Source organism: Mytilus californianus, unplaced genomic scaffold (genome assembly GCF_021869535.1).
Source record: "Mytilus californianus isolate M0D057914Y unplaced genomic scaffold, xbMytCali1.0.p SCAF_10, whole genome shotgun sequence".
Lineage (NCBI taxonomy): Eukaryota > Metazoa > Mollusca > Bivalvia > Mytilida > Mytilidae > Mytilus > Mytilus californianus.
Genome location: NW_026262582.1, coordinates 39,903,532 through 39,924,048, shown reverse-complemented (window position 1 = coordinate 39,924,048; position 20,517 = coordinate 39,903,532). Strand labels below are relative to the sequence as shown.

At 32.0% G+C, this 20,517-nt stretch overlaps 1 protein-coding gene across 6 annotated transcripts in view; it reads right to left on the bottom strand.

Moving 5' to 3' along the window:
* Positions 1-20,517, bottom strand: part of LOC127718102 (myosin-IIIb-like) — a 157,738-nt gene that overhangs the window by 12,245 nt on the left and 124,976 nt on the right. For all 6 annotated transcript variants that reach the window (XM_052223996.1, XM_052223997.1, XM_052223992.1 and 3 more), the window contains 4 exons: positions 17,025-17,209; positions 14,482-14,706; positions 11,022-11,101; positions 93-158 (listed from right to left, as the gene is read on the bottom strand). In XM_052223996.1, coding sequence (XP_052079956.1) covers positions 93-158; positions 11,022-11,101; positions 14,482-14,706; positions 17,025-17,209 — 556 coding nt within the window. The remainder of the gene's footprint in view (positions 1-92; positions 159-11,021; positions 11,102-14,481; positions 14,707-17,024; positions 17,210-20,517) is intronic.

Here is a 20,517-nt window from a genome sequence, read left to right as displayed (position 1 = left end):
TTCAGACTAGCTATTTTTTATTTTTCAAACATTATACTGCCTGGCTGTATTTTAAATTTAATATATTATGTGAACTGGCTGTAAAATCTTACCCAGATGTCTCTGCAAATGAATTGTAGTACTTAGCAGTTTCAGGTTCTATTACACCCTTCATTTCTCTGAAAATAAAAATAAAAACAAATGTGCATACATGTATAAAGTTTCATAGGCCATAACTATAGCTTAACTTAAGCAAATCATGATAATGCTGGGGCTTCCACTAGCCTGTCAACACTGAGGTTGTGAATTTGAGCCATGTAAATGGCAGGTGCGTTTTCCTGCCAAAGGTGGTTCTCTATGGGCACTCTGGTTTGCTCTGCCAATAAAAAATGGTCACCAAGAAATAGTCAATAAGTGCCAAAAACACCAATAAATCGATCAATCAGATAATGTGGTATACCTCATAAATCCTTGATTCAAATTTCTTTTTAGAGAATGCAAAAATTCATCAATTCAAATCAAAAAGACGGTTTCGGTTAAAAAAAATATTAACAAGTTGTTTTAATTTATTCATCTTGTAACAAATTAGATAATTTTACATATTTCTTTGGCTTATTTGCAATTTTATTATGTTATGACTGCAAAAACTGAAAAAAAAAAAAAAATAAAAATTCATGCCTCTATTTTGTATGCAAAACAAATCAAAGTTGTTCCCCCAAAAATTATTTTGATTATAAAAAAAATTAAATTCTAGGTGCATCAAATCCATTAAGAGCTTATGAAAAATTCATATAAATATATACATAAAGCATCCTACCTCTAAACTAAAGAAGCTGGTTCAATGAAACAAACTTCTATAATCGACCTCAAATGTAAAAATGTCCTTCTATCTAACAAACCATTAGACACACACTCTTTCACCTGAATGAATATCTTGCATGTGGAAGACAAACCTTATATATGATGACTTCTATTTCAAACAAGAGATAATGAATGTAATCGAGAAGGTGCTAATTTGTAATAGCACATGAAGTTAACGGTTTTGAAAACAAATCACCTGCGTAATGTAATGGTATAAAATCACCTGATGTACTGACCAATGATAGATGACCATACGTCATTAATGTAGCCTTATGAAAATCCAATATTTGACATATTATGTTACATATCAGTTTTTAAAGAAAACTGATTAAAATTACCTCAACTATAAAGGATGCTAGTGTTGTAATTAAAGTATACTTTTCTCATGACCAGTATTTTTTACAAAAAAACATATATTTTACCAAATTTTGACACTAATATGACATAATCAAAGCATTGTCAGTGCTGTGATCTAGCCATTTAAAAAAAAATATGGCTAGATCACAGCACTGACAAAAGCTAGTTGGACATTTTTTCTAATTTTATTTTCAACATTATTTTCATTAAACTGACTCCTGTAAAACATCAAAGACAGCCATCAAAACTTTGGACAAGTGATTTGGCCCCTAATGTTACTTTGTGTTTAGATTCAATTTCTATTAACATAAAAGAGAGAGAGAAAAGTGCAGAATAAATGGCTAAAAATAAATTTGAGAAAAATAGGCCAAAATAATAAGAAATAGATCGAGAATAATCAAGTGCTAAAATATAAAAAATAAAAGCATAATGGGCAAAATTTATAAAGAATTGAGAAAAATCACTAAAACAAAAATTAAAGAATACAGAACTGAAGATACCCAGACCCTCAGATAAGAATGTAAAATGTTAAAATATTTTAATCATTAGTTGTCTCCCTTAGGAGGTACATAAATGTTCATTGACAATGGAGAGCTAGCGGACAGAGCAAATTTATCTGTGCATAATGTGTGTATTACGTTTAAGTTTTTCAAATCTTTTAATTACATATTATCTTTTGTTAATCTAAAAAATTTTGATACCATTAGTTATTATATATATATTGACTGGTTATGAGGGTAATAGCAAGTTTGTTGTCCCTGAGATACCAACTATTGCTTGAGGCTAAGCCGAGGTCAATAGTTTGTATCAAAGGGACAACAAACTTGCTATTACACTTATACAGAACAAAACAACTTTCTAAAAAGACTACATACAGCACTTGGAAAAAAAACCCAAATAGTCACATAAACATGCACAAGATGAACTACCCGTTTTTTTTGGTGCTATTTGTCAATATTTTATTTACTGTAATCAAGACCAGGAATCCTTGTGTAAAAATTCCTGTGCATAATAAACGCTAGCTAAAATAGATTTGCAATCCCAGTTTATGAAGACGATGACAGACCCATACCATACATTTGTTATGTTTTAGATCTTAAAATATGTCACGTAGATTTTCTTTTTCTTTTTTAATTGCTTCTGGTAAGTTATATATTAATTAATAATTACAACAGACACATACAGATTATACCGTTTACGATGCTTTAGAGTTAAACGTTGCCAAGCGCACAAATCCAAGCAGAATAGTCAATGACGTCATTGTTGTCCAATGAAAAATTAGTATGAAAAAGTACGGAAAATAAGTTTATAACTATTGACTGGGGTAATAGTCTTTGAAACTATTGACTGGAAAATAGCCTGTGGAAAGAAATAGCACAAATATTTCATTCTTTTTAATATAGAAAAAACATACTGAGGTATAATAATTTTCACTAACAATTTGTTAAAACGCCAATGTATCACTTTCAACTTATCATGCTTATACGTGGACAGAAGCCAATTTTGTCAAGTATAGAACTAGTCAACGATTGACAAAGGGAAGCAATTTATGTTAAAAGTCTGTAATAACAGAGTCAAATCGGTAATTGGCAAATGGACTATTGTATAATGACAATTTTCTAGCTGTGTTAGATATTGTGTCAAAGATTAAATATTTTTGTAAATCATTGTTTTTCCTGCATAAGAAAGATTTTTTTGTAGTCAGAAAAAGTAAACACAATGGTTCTTCCTAGTGGGTATGTCCTAACTATCTACAAAGTTTCATGAAATTCTGTTGTGTGGTTTCAGAGGAGTTGAGATGAAAAGAACAGGACTGATGGAATGACGGACTAACAGACTGACAGACGGACGGGTCAAAAACATTATACCCTATGGAACATTGCTCCATGGGGTATAATAAGCCGCATGCTGAAATTCTAAAATTTAACAACCTCAAATGATATATAATAACTCACAGGCAACAGAAAAAATATCTATATGACAGTTTGAACTAGTTTAAATAGTGCAGAAATATAAATATCATATCATATTAGCTTAATTAATTACAAAAATATGAATTACATCTTATAAAAATAAGTACCCAAATTATTAAAGTAACATCAAACTGAAATGTAATCGTACATAAGATTTACAATGAACATCTTAAATTGTTGACGGATATGATGAGTCAGTGTCTCAACTTATTAGGGACATGTTTTGGTGGTCTTAGATCTTTCAATACCAGTATAGTCGTAGGATCTAAAATTTTACCGAATTGTGTCCTATTCCCAATTGTGACATTTTGACTGAGTGTGAATTCGCATGGTGGGTTATGCATTCATAGCAGGAGATCCTTACCCAGTCGACACATCCAGTTAGATTGCTCCTTTTGGAGTTCATGCAATTCCTTTTGTTTGTTGCCTTGATTTGTCTCTTCCTAATCAATGTATGAGATTTCAACATCAATTTAAAAAATAAATCTGTCACTCCAATTTTTATTCTGAGATAAGACAAATCATTACATAATAACAGCAGTAAAATATTTAAAAATTCTACTTTTGGATATTAAAAATGGCGATAACTCACAAAGGAGATATACAAAAAATCTTGAAAATTAACAGAGACCTTCATTAAGTCCCAGGAAACAACATATTTAAATTTGAAAAAAATTTGTTTAAGCATTTTCATGTTATTGTGCTGACACTGTTTGGCAGCCGCCAAACCGCCCAGCCGCCCGCCGTATATCACCATTTTAATAACCGATATTTCCTTCGAAAATCCAGTTAAAAAGGATATGTGGTATGATTGCCAATGAGACAACTATCCACTAAAGTTCAAAAAGAAGTGGATGTAAGCAATTATAAGCAATTATAGGCAACCGTAAAGCCTTCACTACTGTCGCCTTAATTTAATACCCCCTATAGCACTAGCTGTCAATAATTAAATTATAAATCTAACATGCTGGCACTAAGCTTGCACACTGAAATTTTGAAATTAAAGAATCAGGAATGAAGAAATATTATAACTCTCTGGCAACAGAAAAAAATCTTTATGACAGATTGAACTTGTTAAAAGTTCAGAAATATGAATACCATATCATAAGTTTTTATTAATTACAAAAATCTGAATTACATCTTATATCAGCATATCATCATATCATAAGCTTCCTTAATTATAAAAATTAATTGCACATGTTTTTAAACTGATATGTAATGATGCTTTGTCAAGGTTAGATTAAGAACTCATATATAATCAGGAATTGTCCTTCAAGGCGGTCTCCAGGTAATAAGTTATATATATATATTGTCCTAATTTACGATCAGCAAGTTATTGCCCACAAGTTCCACATGATTTTACTGTTTTATAATTTGTATTTAGTTAAATGACCTTAGAATAATTATAGACGATTAATTGCAAATCTATTTTGTTTTATAATTTGTATTTAGTTAATTGACCATAGAATAATTATAGACGATTAATTGCAAATCTATTTTGTTTTATAATTTTTATTTAGTTAAATGACCATAGAATAATTATAGACGATTAATTGCAAATCTATTTTAAGAATCAGAAAGAAAAATCTTTTATCTAAGAACAAGCACACTTTTAACCTATATTTTTTTCTCTCTAAAATTTTGATTAAATCAGTACTTTACAATATCTTTTGAAATTTTTTTCACTTACTGTGGGTTCATTATTATTCGAGGGATACCAATTTTCGTGGATTTCGCAGGTACATGTGAACCACGAATTCAAATGTTCAACGAAGTACAAATTTTCTATAGGCTTGTATGCAGACTTTGGCAAAACCACTAAATAAAACATCGACAAAATCTTTTTTTTAATTCTTTATCCACGAAAATTGATAACAACGAAAATAAATGAATTCACAGTTGTTAAAAAATGTTGTTATTTAAGGTTGTCTTATCATTAAGCATTTTGGGGCCTTGGTGGCAGAGTGGTCTAAGTAGTTCAACGACTGTATCTCTAGCCTGTCAACAGTGAAGTTGTAAGTTCCAGTCCCACACCTCCCACAAGTGCATCAACTCCAATCTTAATTGACTAGGATTGTCAGATTTCCTACAGAAGGTTGGTGGTCCTCTCCGGACACTCCTTCTTCCGCCAACAATAAAAACTGGCCGCCACAAAATTGCCAACAGTGCTGAAAATGGCTTTCGTCATTCTATGATTTATCATTTTTTCAGACAGAGAAGAATACCTTAATAATCGTCATTGTAAAAGTAATCTGAGCTATTCATTATTGTGGAAAGAGTGGTTTAAGGATGTTCTTAGTTGAAATTTAAAAAATCTAGAATTTAAAATTGATACTATAAGTCGGAAGAGCATTAGTTAAGGAACAAAATAATGATAGTTTATATGGAGCTCCTTTACAAGATATTTATTTAAAAAAAAAACGGTGGGAAAAGGCTGACTCGAACTTTTATATTTGCATTGGTATTATTTGGGTCTCAAATCAAAAGAAAAGAAATCTAGAATCTGCTTTAATTTTGGTAAATGACCTTTTATGAGCTATTGATGTCTTATATGAAAAAAAAATTGGGGGTTATGGGGCAAAATATTTTACCCTGTATCGTAGGAAAAAAACCAAAGGAGTCCTAACATCTGACACAAATTCCTAAACCTGACCTAAGTACATCCTTAAGTAGTTCATCTACAGTGATCTATAGCCTGTCAACACTAGGGTTGTGAGATCGAACCCTTGCTTGTGGCAGGTGTGTTCGACTCTGGTTTAAATTGCCAAGGATTGACAGTTTTCATGGTGAAGGTATGTGGTCGTCTTTGGGTACTCTGGCTTCCCCCACCATTCAAAATTGACCGCCAAGAAATAGATAAGAGTTCTGAAAATGGCGTTAAACACCAAATATCAATCAATCAATTTCATGATGAGAATGAATGAGTTTTATATTTTTCTTAACAGATTCAAATATTTTCTATTTTCTATAAGAAATCTGCGACTCTTTTACAAAAAAAAGTTAAACTGAAATGTTCAGCACATGCAAATTTTTTACTCGTTAGATATTTTGTGAAAACAGCCACTTGCTCTTAAATTGAAATTAACCTTGGGAACAAATGGAAAAATTACACGTATTTAAATCCTATTTTTCCATTCCAAGAACATTCAAAATTGTATAGCCAATAATATGATGTAATAATGTCTTACTGACTTACAGTACTAAAGCTCTTTATAGATCCTATATAATATTATATCTGAATATTAACAATTTGAACGAAAAAATCAATGCATAATTGATGTTATAGGCATCTAAATAAGAAGGCAATGGCACATTTTATATATAATTGTAAATTAACTTACAACATATTCATAAAATTCAATAATTATCTTACATTAATAACTACCTATATGATCCTTAGAAAGGCCAATTCTTAATGAGAGTCTGGATGGGCAGTCCCTGTATGAAATATTCCACACATAATGTACACGGAATATAGTAGGAATATTGCATTGAATTCCTACCAGAAAAGAGTGATATTCTAGTCAGACAGTAGTAGGAATCCACACGGAAAATAGCCGAAAAATTCAAATTAGCAGGAATTTCTTAGTAGAAATATTGTATATTCCTACCAGGAATATTTAAATTAGCAGGAATAATTTGGCGGGAAAATAAAATTCCTACTAGAAAACCTGGTAGGAATTTTTCAAAATTCCACATAGAAAAAAATATTTTCTCGTAGGAATCTAAAAATATACAAAATGTAAGTGTATATTCACAAATACACAACTGGGTCAATCATTTAAGTTTTAATCTCAACAACAAAGAACAAAAGAAATGCATGGAATATATTCATTTAAAAAAAGTTGACTTTTGAAATGTATGAGGAAGCTGTGATATATATCCAAGCTATAAATTGTGTTATATAAGTCTATGGGCAAAAATGTTGATTAGATGAAATTAAAGAGTAATGAACAAATAATGAGTAAAGTTATGCACTATTGTTGAATTAACTGATAACTAAATGTTTTGGCAAACATGCAGATCAAAAATTTCATTTAAAAGTATAATAAAATGCTCCGCTGGGGCTCAGCTTGATACGACCACAGAGGTCGAACCCTGAACAGTTGGGGCAAGTATGGACACAACATTCAAGCTTGATACAGCACTGAATTTTGATTGTAATTAAATATTTGACACAGCATAGGTTAATGACACAGAATGAATGTGGTCTAATAACTTAAATTTTTTTAATTTACCTATTCAAACCATATCATTATTATTTGCTTTTATATATAAATCAGAAATAACCAATTTAAAAAGGAAAAAAAAATTCCACCCCAAATTGTTTGAACCCTCCTATGATTCATCACCCCCAAACTCAATCCCAGCCTTCCCTTTGTGGTATGGTACCTTGCAGTACAATTTCAGAGAGATCCATACACTTCAACACAAGTTATTGTCTGGAAACTAGAAAAATGCTTGTTTTTTTGCCCCTTTTTGGCCCCAAATTCCTAAACGTTTAGGGCAATTACCCCCAAACTCAAACCCAGCTTTCCCTTTGTGATATGGAACCTTGCAGTACAATTTCATAAAGATCCATACACTTACACACAAGTTATTGTCCTGAAACTAGAATAATGCTTGTTTTTTTGCCCCTTTATGGCCCCTAATTCCTAAAATTTTGAGGGAATTACCCCCAACATCAATCCCAGCCTTCCCTTTGTGGTATGGTACCTTGCAGTACAATTTCAGAGAGATCCATACACTTGAACACAAGTTGTTGTCTGGAAACTAGAAAAATGCTTATTTTTGGCCCTTTTTTGGCCCCTAATTCCTAAAATTTTGAGGCAATTACCCCCAAAATCAATCCCAGCATTCCCTTTGTGATATGGAACCTTGTGGTACAATGTCAGAGAGATTCATACACTTACACACAAGTTTAATATTGTCATGAAACTAGAAAAATGCTTGTTTTTTGCCCCTTTTTGGCCCCTAATTCCTAAAATTTTGAGGCAATTACCCCCAAAATCAATCCCAGCATTCCCTTTGTGATATGGAACCTTGTGGTACAATGTCAGAGAGATTCATACACATACACACAAGTTTAATATTGTCATGAAACTAGAAAAATGCTTGTTTTTTGCCCCTTTTTGGCCCCTAATTCCTAAAATTTTGAGGCAATTATTTCATTCTTCTATTCTCAAACTTTTGATATTGTGAACTGGAACTTGGTTGCATTTAACACAGCAAAATGTGTGTCATTAGCAAACAGGAATCCAGTTTAAGATAATTAAAAAGATTCCATGTAGAAAGATTTTCTAGTAGGAATAAATTAATTCTGGTAGGAATCTAGTAGTAGGAAAATGAACAATTTAATAAGATTTTTTGTCCAAATTCCCACTTCATATTTTCAAAACAGAAAAAAATCCATACAGACTTTTAAAATTCCAGCTAGAGGGTAGGATTTTGCTAGTGAGAAAATAAAAAATCCAGTCAGAATTTTGTTCATTTTCCCTGTCCGCCTACTTTCTATATAGAATCTTTAATTCTAGGTGGAATCCTACTACATTCCTACTAGTGTCTAGGTAGAATTCCTACTACATTCCTACTAGTGTCTAGGTGGAATCCTACTACTTATTTCGTATGAGGACTCTTTCATTTCTTTATTCTTTATTCTTTTGACCATTATTCTCTATTATTATACCTTACATATATTTCAAACAATTCTATTGGGTAAAACGTTATCACGTGACATGGAATAATTCAGTTAATTTTCATTCAATTGCAAGGAAGAACGAATAACCCTAAAAATTTACACCAGCGTTGAATAATCCTATTATTCACCGGCGAATAACCTTTTTAGTTTGTTGATTTGTACTCATGAAAATGACGTCACAGACGTAAATAAACAAAATGGCAACGATTAAGTTACAGGAAGCCCATTGATCGAGAGAAGAGGAAATAAGGCTTTTGACGTGCATCTTGTGCCGATGATATCTCTAATAACGGTCCTTTTCAGGGCCATCAATATTTTACAAAAAGAATCTACCTTTGTTGTACATACCAGAATTCTAAGACACAAATTACATGTATTTTTGAACGTCAACTTGTGTTTGTTACCGACTCAAGTAGGGGTAAGTGCTTTTACAATGATTCAAAATGCCCTTCCACTGTTAGTTCGGTATAATAAAACAATTGTGGCCCTTTAGAAGCGATGAATATCCAAAATTGTCAACCCTTAAAAGTTATTTCACTTCGGGCTGCGCCCTCAGTGAAATAACCTTCTCGTGTTGACAATTTTGGATATTCACCTTTTCAACGGGCCATAATTGTATATTATTACATTGGTAGCAATGAATTACATTGATTTCCCAGTGAAATAAAAACCGATAATTTCACATGTGAAATAAACGTGGTTATTTCACTCCTCTGACGTCATACAACAATAGGCGTTGTCAAGACGTTGATGACGTCGGATCAAAACAAATTGTAAATGCGTAGAAAAAGATATAGTTCCTTACATTTTCTACATTAGTTTCATAAAAAAAGCCATTTGCCAATGTAATAAAAAGAATAACTAATCAAAGAATTCAAATATCGAAAAATATTCAACTCGTGTGCTACGCGCATTCGTGAATTAATGTGTTGTGCGGTCACTCTTTGAATATTTTTCTCTATTTGAATTCTTCGATTAGTTATTCTATACTTATTTATATTTTAGCACCCCATTGGTCTCTATTTATTATTTTATCAGCCTATTTTTCTCTATTCTGCACTTTTTGCCCTGTATCTCCTTTCTGTAATCCCCATCCAGACCCTCCTTATTGATAGTCAATCTGATTAAAATACATATTCTGTCTGCATGCTTCTCTTTCCAGTATCTATGAGGGTCTGGATTGTCTAACCCTGGAACACCCCCTCTGGATCCGGCAATGTAAGAATGGACAAAAGTTCTGCATTTGAATCAGATTTTACAGCTCTTGTAAGACCTGACCATAGGGATCTCAAAAATTTAGAACAAGACATGTGTTTTCGTGATTGTAGGTGGAGCATAGCTTATTCTAATATATATGACGTTCTTCAAACGCTTCGAGTACACACCCATGGTAAAATATGCATATATTGTTTGGACTGTTCCGATCATACTCCCACGTCATATGCTTTTTTATGAATGAGCTACCCAATGTAACTGAATGATGACGTAAGAATATAAGCATTTTACGGGAAAATGCATGATTGTGAAACAGAATGTCATCAAAACAAGGAAACATAAACAAACGATGATAAAATGTGTTATAAGCCAATTTTTTTACATATAAGTAAAATTATCATTTAAATTCATCCAAACCTATCTAAATACGTTATTGTAAATAGTTTAAGCATGTCATTAGTTCAGTTTGCTCTGATTTTTTATGTCAATATAGTAGTGTGTTTATTTACGGGAACAGCAAATATTTGCCTTCACCTAGAGTGCTTTAATCCAAAAGAATTGTTGTATTCAATTGTCCTATTAGTATAGAAATAATTCAAGCCCCCATGAATTATTTCTTAAGTAAGCTTAATTTCTGAATACAGATTAAACAACCATTATCTTACTTATTAGCTTACTAAGTCTGGTAAACAATAATGATGCAATGATACTGTAAATTCATAAATTTTTAGTGGGACTGATGCCCTCCTTATGGAGCTACATATATTGTTAAAGCACAGACCTTTTACAAGTCCTGCTTCTTATTTTGCCTTTGTTGGTAGGCCTCCCCTTTTTCAAATTCCTGGAACCGCATCTGATCTCTAAGTCAACAATGCAATTTCTTTTACAATTTAAAGTGTTTAACACTTTTAATCTAAAAATAAATAATAGATAATTACCTTCTCTTATTCAAATGCACAGGAGGAACATGTACATCAGCCTGTATTGTCTGTACAGAGCCTGGTCTTGTTCCAGCCACCTTTAAAATAGAGAAAAATACCGATTGGTCAAGGATAACTCTTAGAATGTTAGAAAGTGTTTTTTCAGATAAAAATAATTTTTAGGTTTAAACAGTGAATTCTTTCATATTAGCATAAAACATGATGATAAATTTTCTTACTTTGCAAATAATGTGAATAAATGATAAAGATCTTAGATAAGGGACATAACTCTTAAAATGTCAACCATTTTCATAAAGAAGAAGGTATACTAAGGCCACTTTTTGGCCCCTTGAATTTGAAAATTAAAAAGTATTATAAATCTATAAAATAAAACCCTTCAGAAATTCATAAGACATTTAAGTCTGCCACTGGAAAACTGATGATTTGTATCTGCTTGTCTGTTTTTATTTATATCAGGTCATGTGATAGTGTCTAGTCTATAAAGTGCATGAAAATTTAGAACCAAAATTTATTTTCCAAATTTTGTCCAAAAAAAAACTTCACTATGCAAAAAATTATTGAAATTTGAGGAAATCTTGACTTACTGTAAGAAATAAAAGTATATGCAGAGTGATTACTTTAGGGCACTGTTGAGTTTTTCTACTGGGTCCTTATATCCCTCGTAAAAATTTATCCTATGAATGGACCTCATAAAAGTGTACTAGATAATCACAACTTCAATCAAGAAATGTGTAATTATAATGCAATAATTCGTAATCACAATTTTGATTTGACAACATCATATATTTTAACGGGGTAAATTCCAGAGTTTACAAGTCTGCAACTAAGGGAAGCAGCTTTTTTGAAATCAAGGAATGAAACATTATCTTTGCATTGACAAAACTAATCACATTTATGAAATCTTACATATATCATCAGGTACTGTTAATGAAATATTGTCATTGCTTGAAAAAAGTGTGAAACTATAAATATGTAAACAGATGCTCTTGAGATCATATTGGTGTTTCAGATTGTCACAGGGGTAATAAGGAAAAAGACAGATACCGGTAATATCATTATCCTGCAATCGACCTTTCTACTTTATAAATACAGGTTGACAGATAACATGAAGCAATAAACTGTAAAACGTATAGTATATGTTTAAAGTCTCCTGGTATTCCCCTTCTGTTGTTTCTGACCACTTCTATTCAAATTACTGTTTACGTCACAGTTCAATATGGTGTCCTCATCAGGGTCCACGTGTAAGTCATGTTGATTTCATTTAAAAACAAATCCCTTGGTTGAGAAGTAAAACAACTTTACATTTAAGCATAAGTGTTAAATTACAGGATATAAAACAATATTTGTACATCCTTAATATGAAAATATAAAATGTATTTGTACTGACACTAAGAAACAGGAGAAAAGGTTGACAAGCCTCGCTTTTTTCTCTATTTCTAAAGCTCGTACAAATAAATTTATATTTTCCTACCATGTACCAATACTGTCAGTGTCTATTTATACATGTATGCTGAGTAGCAATACAGGTGCAACACCCTAACTTCAATTGAAAATAGAGTTTAACCTTCTTTGATATTCAGAACTGAAAAAGTTGATGTGAGACCAAACTATTTTAGAAACTTGTAGCCAATTTTTCAATAGTTCGAATAACCTGTGTGACGTCAAACGCGCGATTCTACACCAGTACTTAAAACCTTCCATCCTTTATGGATGGATTTTACATAGATAAATAAAATCGTATAATAAAATAGCAAAATGAGGATGTTACATTTGATGTATGCCTTTTTGTGCTTCTTTGTTACATTTGTTTGTTTTTATAGTGATTAAGATGATAACACAATATTGACTGCTGTACCCCTATTTTTGACATTTTTACCTATTGTGTCTGTTTGTTTTGTTCACGCATCACTGTCAATATAATGAAATTTGATGTGAATGTCATACAAGTGAGAGGTTTAGCTAGCTATAAAACCAGGTTCAATCCACCATTTTCTACATAAGAAAATGCCTGTACCAAGTCAGGAATATGACAGTTGTTATCCATTCGTTTGATGTGTTTGAGCTTTTGATTTTTGCCATTTGATTAGGGACTTTCCTTTTTGAATTTTCCTCGGAGTTCAGTATTTTTGTGATTTTACTTTTTTTTGAAGAAGAAGTTTTGATTGGTATTTCAATCAAAAAGGGACCAAAGGGGCATAGAATTTAATATGCTGCATTGCTGTTGCCACTCAGTATAGTCATTCAAACAAGCAACACATTGACCACTTTAAGCCAACTCGACTATCCTTACTGTAAACCATGGAATTTTTGCAGATACAATTTTCATGTTAGGTCAACTTAAGTGTAGCCAACTTCATGGCAATCTATTTATTTTCTAACTTCAAAGTTACAAGAAAATCCAAGTTGGAAATATTTGCTACAATTTAGGTACCAAACACCTTGCCTAAAATTAATTTGGCTCGTTTAATTTTCATAAAATTTTGACAAAATACCTACTTTGACCCTTTGACAAAAATATAAAAATTTCGAAAATTTGAACCACACACTTTATCAGAAAAATTTCATTGGATATATAGCAGTTTAATTGACAAACACTAATTTTGATCATTAAGAAGCTTAATATTGCCTTAACAATAGAACGTGATTAAAACGTTCAGCTGATTTTTACAGAGTTATCTACCTGTAGTGTTATGTACCACCTTAAATTCAGAAAGTTTTGCATGCATTTATTTTTGAAAGTGTTGAACAATGGACAAACTGTGAGATTTATTATTGCAAGGGTTGAACAATGGACAAACTGTGAGACTTATTATTGCAAGGGTTGAACAATGGACAAACTGTGAGACTTATTATTGCAAGGGTTGAACAATGGACAAACTGTGAGACTTATTATTGCAAGGGTTAAACAATGGACAAACTGTGAGACTTATTATTGCAAGGTTGAACAATGGACAAACTGTGAGACTTATTATTGCAAGGGTTGAACATTGGACAAACTGTGAGACTTATTATTGCAAGGGTTGAACAATGGACAAACTGTGAGACTTATTTTTGCAATTTTAGAAAAATGCTGCATACAAATAATGCTATCAAAATTTTAAATACAAGTTTTTATTGATGCAAATTCTATCTCGTCACAATTTTTCGTAATAATGTAACATCGCAAAAATATCTGAATTAACATTCTCACGTAAAAAAAAACGCTTGTCAACATTAGTCAAGGAAGGGCATGACCTTATAATTTTCAGGAAGTCAGGATTGGGCCTTTGTTTTTGCAGGAATTTAGGATTGGGCTTTTATTTTTAAAGTAATTCGGGATTTACACTTATCGGAACTCAGGAATTAATGATTAATTTTTCAGAACACTAGAAAGAATGCTTTATTTTTATTCAGGAATTCATGCTGACACCCCCTCCTACCACCCCTCTTAGTTGGTTTACAGTATTTTTATAGTTACCCTTTTGTAATAATCTGCCTGGTCACCACTTATGAAAGCCTTAATTTTCTGCATTTTTCTCATATGCTCCAACCTCTCATCCGAAATATCTGGTAGTGTAGGAGTTATTGGCCTTGGTGGAGGAGTTATCTCTCTTTCAATGACTGCAGATTTCCTGTGTGATACTGCTATAGGAAAGTTGGTTTGTTCTAAAGTTTTGGAAAGTTCTTGGCTGTAGTTCTCAACCTGCAAATATTTTGTTATCATACATATAGTTGTCATTTTTTCCAACCAATTAAATTGGAGATCCCTATCTGATGAAATATTTTTTAGAGCAAAATTTGCCAGAGAACCAAAGATTTTGAATAAAAGGTTTATCTTACTTTTTGCAGTTAAATTTTATCAATCAGTATTCAAAATGGAACCTGTTTGAATGAGTAGTCAAAGTAGTTCATCTATAGTGATCACTAGCCTGTGAGTTGGATAAACGCTCATGCTCTGTATATGATGTGAGCTGCGTTGGATAGAAATCGACCTGATGCAAAAGAATATCAATACATCTGTTAACCTATTTTCGTGGGTTGAAAAATCTCTATGCAAAGTCCATGGTGTCTGTAACTGTTTTAAAATTGAGCTGATATAAGAACCTTACAAAACAGACCAAAATTCATCATTTATTTCATATTTGAATGTCCAGAATTCAATCAAAGTCATGTACATGTATATGTGCACTTGCATAAGGTCGATTTCTATCTGATGCAGCTCACATGTTAAAACATTGTTTTGACAATAATTTATCAATTTCTGCTGGACAAACAACTACACATGTAATGCAAAAATGGTAAAAAAGGGAGATTGATCAAAATAGGAAGATTTCCAAAATTTTGAACAAATTATTGGGGATCATTGGGAGGTTCCCATTGAAATCTTGAAGGTTGACATCAATGTTAGAGATCATTCTTTTTGTGTCATCTTGCTTTAACTATGCAAAGAAAAAAAATCATCTTCTGACAAAACCAAAATCTTTCGACATCTCTGAAAACTGTACAACTTTTATAATCAGTTATCATTACAATCATTATCAATTTTCTAAATAAAATCCACCAAGTAATTTTGTCAACAATAATTTATCTTTAACAAAAAAATCAAAGTAATTTTGAATTGAAAGGGAAAGGGGGAAGTGAGGTATTTGGGCCTTATTCCCCCCCCCCCCCCCCATATCTAATCCATTATTTTATAGTAAAAAGTATTTCAAGATGATGTATAAAGTTATAAACATGTGAGAAAGAGTTAAATGGAATATTTTTTTGTAGAACTTTCATAATGAACATTGATATCACACCGCAAGTTGGCCAAAACAGAGATTTTAATGAAACTTTACAAAATCTCCTGGATTTCATCTAAATTTAGGCCAAGGAAACACAGAGTGCAAGGTTGTCAAGTAAGAAATGTTATTTGTTATAAAAAAAAACTTATTTTACAAGATGTTTTTGTTGATGCATGCTTTATATATTTCCAGTCCTGAAAACAAATAGAAATTGCCCAGTCGTCATTGAATTTTGTTGAAAATTGACAATTGATGCCAATTTCGAAATCATATTAAAAACACTGATATGTAAATTTTCATAAATAAGACATATTTTCTATCAAGGATTTGTTTTAACAATGAATAATTGTGATAATAGTCATTAAATACTAATTTGAAATTTAGAAATAGGGGCCATACTGAGGCCTTATGGAACCTAATCCTTTTATTGGTATGGCATATATACAAATAAAATCTTTCACTTCAATTTGTGGCTAGCAATATACGGAGTTGGAGGTTAAGCATTGTAAAGAGGCAATTTTCACATTGTGAAAATGGGAATTAGGAAAATGATTGTGAAATATACCTGCAATTTGCACTTTATAAAGAGGCTATTTTGTACACCTATGCATTATCCACCATTATTTTTGTAATTCAAATAGTACATATTAAAAATGTGAAAAATGTGAAAAAACAAAACAAGTAAAATTATACAAAAAAAACATGAACATTATGAACATGATGAATACAGTGAAATGTTGGTAGCTTTATGTCCAGTGGCAAATATTTTATACATGTTCAGGACGAAATTAATTTTTAAAATTAAGTCACTATCCTTGAAGCGGATTTCTCATTCAATTATAATCCAAAAATGGAATTAGAGCATGCTGTCTGGTTATTCGATTACCGGGATAATAGATTATCATTTTCTAGCTGATTCCCAACATCATAATCTATGTTATGGCTATTTTGTGTATTTTTCCTTTGATCTTTTTTTGATAATTTTTCATATCTTGCTTCCCACTTTAGATTGAAAATTATTGTCAGAAGCTAAGAGTGCACTTGCCGTTGTCAATGTAAACATTAACAACTTCATTGGCAAAATAGCGATAAACAGATTGTCATTTGTCTTTCAAACTCGAGGATGTTTCTTGGCCACATCTCATCGCCCTTAGATGAGATGAAAATGGCCTAAAAATTAAAGAACACAGAATTGAAGACCTTCCATCCAGACCCTTATATACTGGAATATAATTACCTGCTGAGTGAAATAAATAAGTTGCAGTTCTTTCTGGGATTTATATTGCTGAAGCTGTTGATAAACTGATTTACATTTCCACTGGCGAAAATATGTCTGTATCAGGACTGCTGCACGGCTTTGGTCCATGCCTCGTGTCTTATATAATTCCTTAGCTATTTTCTGAGCTCTGTGTGATCTAAAAGCTGTAATGACAATATATGAAAGTGTTTTAGTTTTATGGACACACATAAATGTCTTGCTAGAGTACTGGCTATGAATGAGTAAGAATAGGATAACCAGTTTATCAGATGAAGGTCAAATGAAGTAGATGAAACTAAAATGACATGTGTAGTTCAAATATGTTAAATTTGCTATGAAATCATGAATTATAATATAAAGTGTACAAATTTAAGTATGGACACACATAAATGTCTTGCATGCATACTGATTATGAATGAATATGAAACTGACAAGTTATTCAGATGTGGGTCAAATGACGTACCTCATTCAAATATGTTAAAATGCTATGAATTTATGGACAAGATTTTATATAAAAATTACAAGAGAATCAATTTTTTTAAAACTTATGAGACTCTTAAGTCTCAGGCAAAAATTGAGGTCAACTTCAGGTTTCAACTGCAAGAGTCTTAGCCGGCATGAGCACCTTACACCAAACTAAGAACAAGCTGCTTGCTAAACTCAATTTATCTGCTAAAATAGCTTAAAAAACAATATAGGATCTACAAAAATTCACTAACAAACAATTTTTCCAAAGAGGATAATATCTCCCGCTTTGGAGGTGTAAACAATTGACACTTAAACTGCTAAATAATAATATTGTTTTTAGGATTATATTTCTTCTTCATCTTAAAAACATGTTATTATTTTGCACTGCTAAAATTGATCTGTGAAAAAACTGCTTAAACAGTCATAAATAATTCTTGTATCATTAGAAGCACAAATAACTAATCAAAGATACCATGCAGGCTTATAATTTTGTACACCTGCGTGTTCTCATATTTCAATTGATAAAAATGTATGAATCATATCAAGTGAATGCCTTATGAACTACATAAAAAATGGCATGTGGAGTGAAATTGCACAAATAATAAGTGTGGGCTAGCTGAAGTCTATATTTCTATTTATCGGTGTTCCCACTGTCTGTATCACTCTGCTCAGCTCTTCATAAAATTGTGAATCACAACTTTGTGACGTCAAATACTTTAACCCAACCTAAATAACTTTGACCCGGACATTTCACTGACATCATAATGAATGAACCAAAGTTGATAAGAATGATCCGAACTTATCAAGTCATCTGCGGCTTGCTGGTGAAGCAAAGAAATACACTTGTTTCTATCATTCAAAGCATACAAATACAATCTGATAAATCCATTATTAGATTTTCATCATATTTGTACTGTAAAATATCAGCTACTCAACACAATATGAAGCTCACTCAACAAAAAACTTCATATTGTGACTCGCAGCTGATGTTTTACAACATCAATATGCAGACAACCTTAAAATTGGTACCCACCAGGCTTGTTTTCTCATATTTTAATTGATAACAATGTATGAATCATATCAAGTGAATGTCTTATGATATAAAGATATAGAATTGTTGAACTACATAGAAAATGGCATGGCACTGGTGTTAAATTTCACAAATAAGTGTGGGCTAGTTGAAGTCTATATTTCTTTTTCTCTAATTCTTCGTCAATTTATCCCTTTCTGCACCCATTGTATAAAAAAAATTTAATCAACGTGTGGTTCGTTTGATCTCAGTTCTTCATTGGTTAAAATCCGATTATGACGTCGAATTTTCTTGCTTTCCTCTGAATTTCCTATTGTGAAGGCATGAAAAAAGGCGACCATACATGATGACGTCACATAGAAAGAACACATCTCTTTGCAGATCAGTTCAAAAAGAAGGAATAAGTTTGCCTGCATATTGTTTGAAAATCATTAGAGAAACAGATTCCACCACCAAATCTCGTGTAATACGATATTTATCCACTCTCGGCGAGCCTCGCGTTTTAAAATTTGAAAATTTAACTGTCTCGAGTGGATAAATATCGTATCACACTCGATGCAGTGGTAGAATCTATATTTCTCTAATTTTTAGCCAATTTATCCTTTTCCTGACCTGTTGATTATTTTCATTTGATCAACGTGTGGTCTATTTGATCTCAGTTCTTCATTGGTCAAAATTCAATTATGACGTCAAATTTTCTTGCTTTCTTCTGAATTTCCCATTGTGACGTCACGAAAAAAGGCAACCTTGTCTGGTGATGTTACACAAAAAGAACACATCTTTTTTCAGATCATTGGAAAAGAAGAATTAAGTTTTTCTGCATTAATCGTCTAAAAATCATTAGAGAAACTGATTCCACCTCCAAATGTTGTATCACACTCGATGCAGTGGTAGAATCTATATGTACGTCGTTCCCAGTTCTGCAGACTGAATACAAATAAACATTTTAGAAGGATACACCGACATAAGTCTTCCCTACCACCAGCAAGCAAGACTTATGAATGGAGACCCTAGACAACATTTCCATTTCAACCAGTAATTGACTTCGCTATTGAACAATAATTTGCGATGTGAATCTTTTAAGTTTTTAGCCATGATGTAAGCATTTTAATAATTACAAAAATTCTTGTTAATAGTAAGTATCATATTTATTATACAAATCTGATCACCTTATCAGTTTACTATTATTCCTGAGAGCACAATGTTAAGTAATATCCCATTTTGTCAAAAATCCCAATGATAAATTTACTGTGGATTCATATATTTTCGTAGATACCAATTTTCAGGGATTGAGGGTTGCATATTTTTGTGGGTATTTGATTTCAATGATTTACCAAAGTCTGAATGCAAGCCTATAAAGAATTTATACTACTTTGAACATTTGCATTCATGGTTTATCAATACCTACTCAATCCACAAAAATTGGTACCCACGAAATAATAAAATTGAGGATGGAAATCGGGAATATGTCAAAGAGACAACAACCAGACCAAAGAGCAGAAAAAGCCCAAGGCCACCAATGGGTCTTCAACAAAGCGAGAAAATCCTGCACCCGGAGGCGAGCTTCAGCTGAATCCACAGTATACAACAATTTCTAAATTATCTATATTTTAATTTTAAGTTTTATAAAGGCCATTATGTTTCGGTGACCATTTCAGCTATCTATTTGTATTTGACTAATGTTTATTATTGAAATAAACAATCACTTTACATTTTGAAGAAAAGAGGGGGTGACAGGGGTTGCTCATTTCCCAAATCCCACATTTTTGTAATTTTTGCCTACTTCTCTCTTAGTTTTTTACCCCCAATATCCCACACCACAACTTTTTTTACCCCCTATTTACCACATTCCCACTTTTTTTTTACCTCTTATATCCCACATCCCATAAGCATATCACCCCCTTCATAAGATATAAGAGCTGTCCTACACACTGAATTATTTTCCTCTTAGTTTTTTTATTCTACTATTAGTTA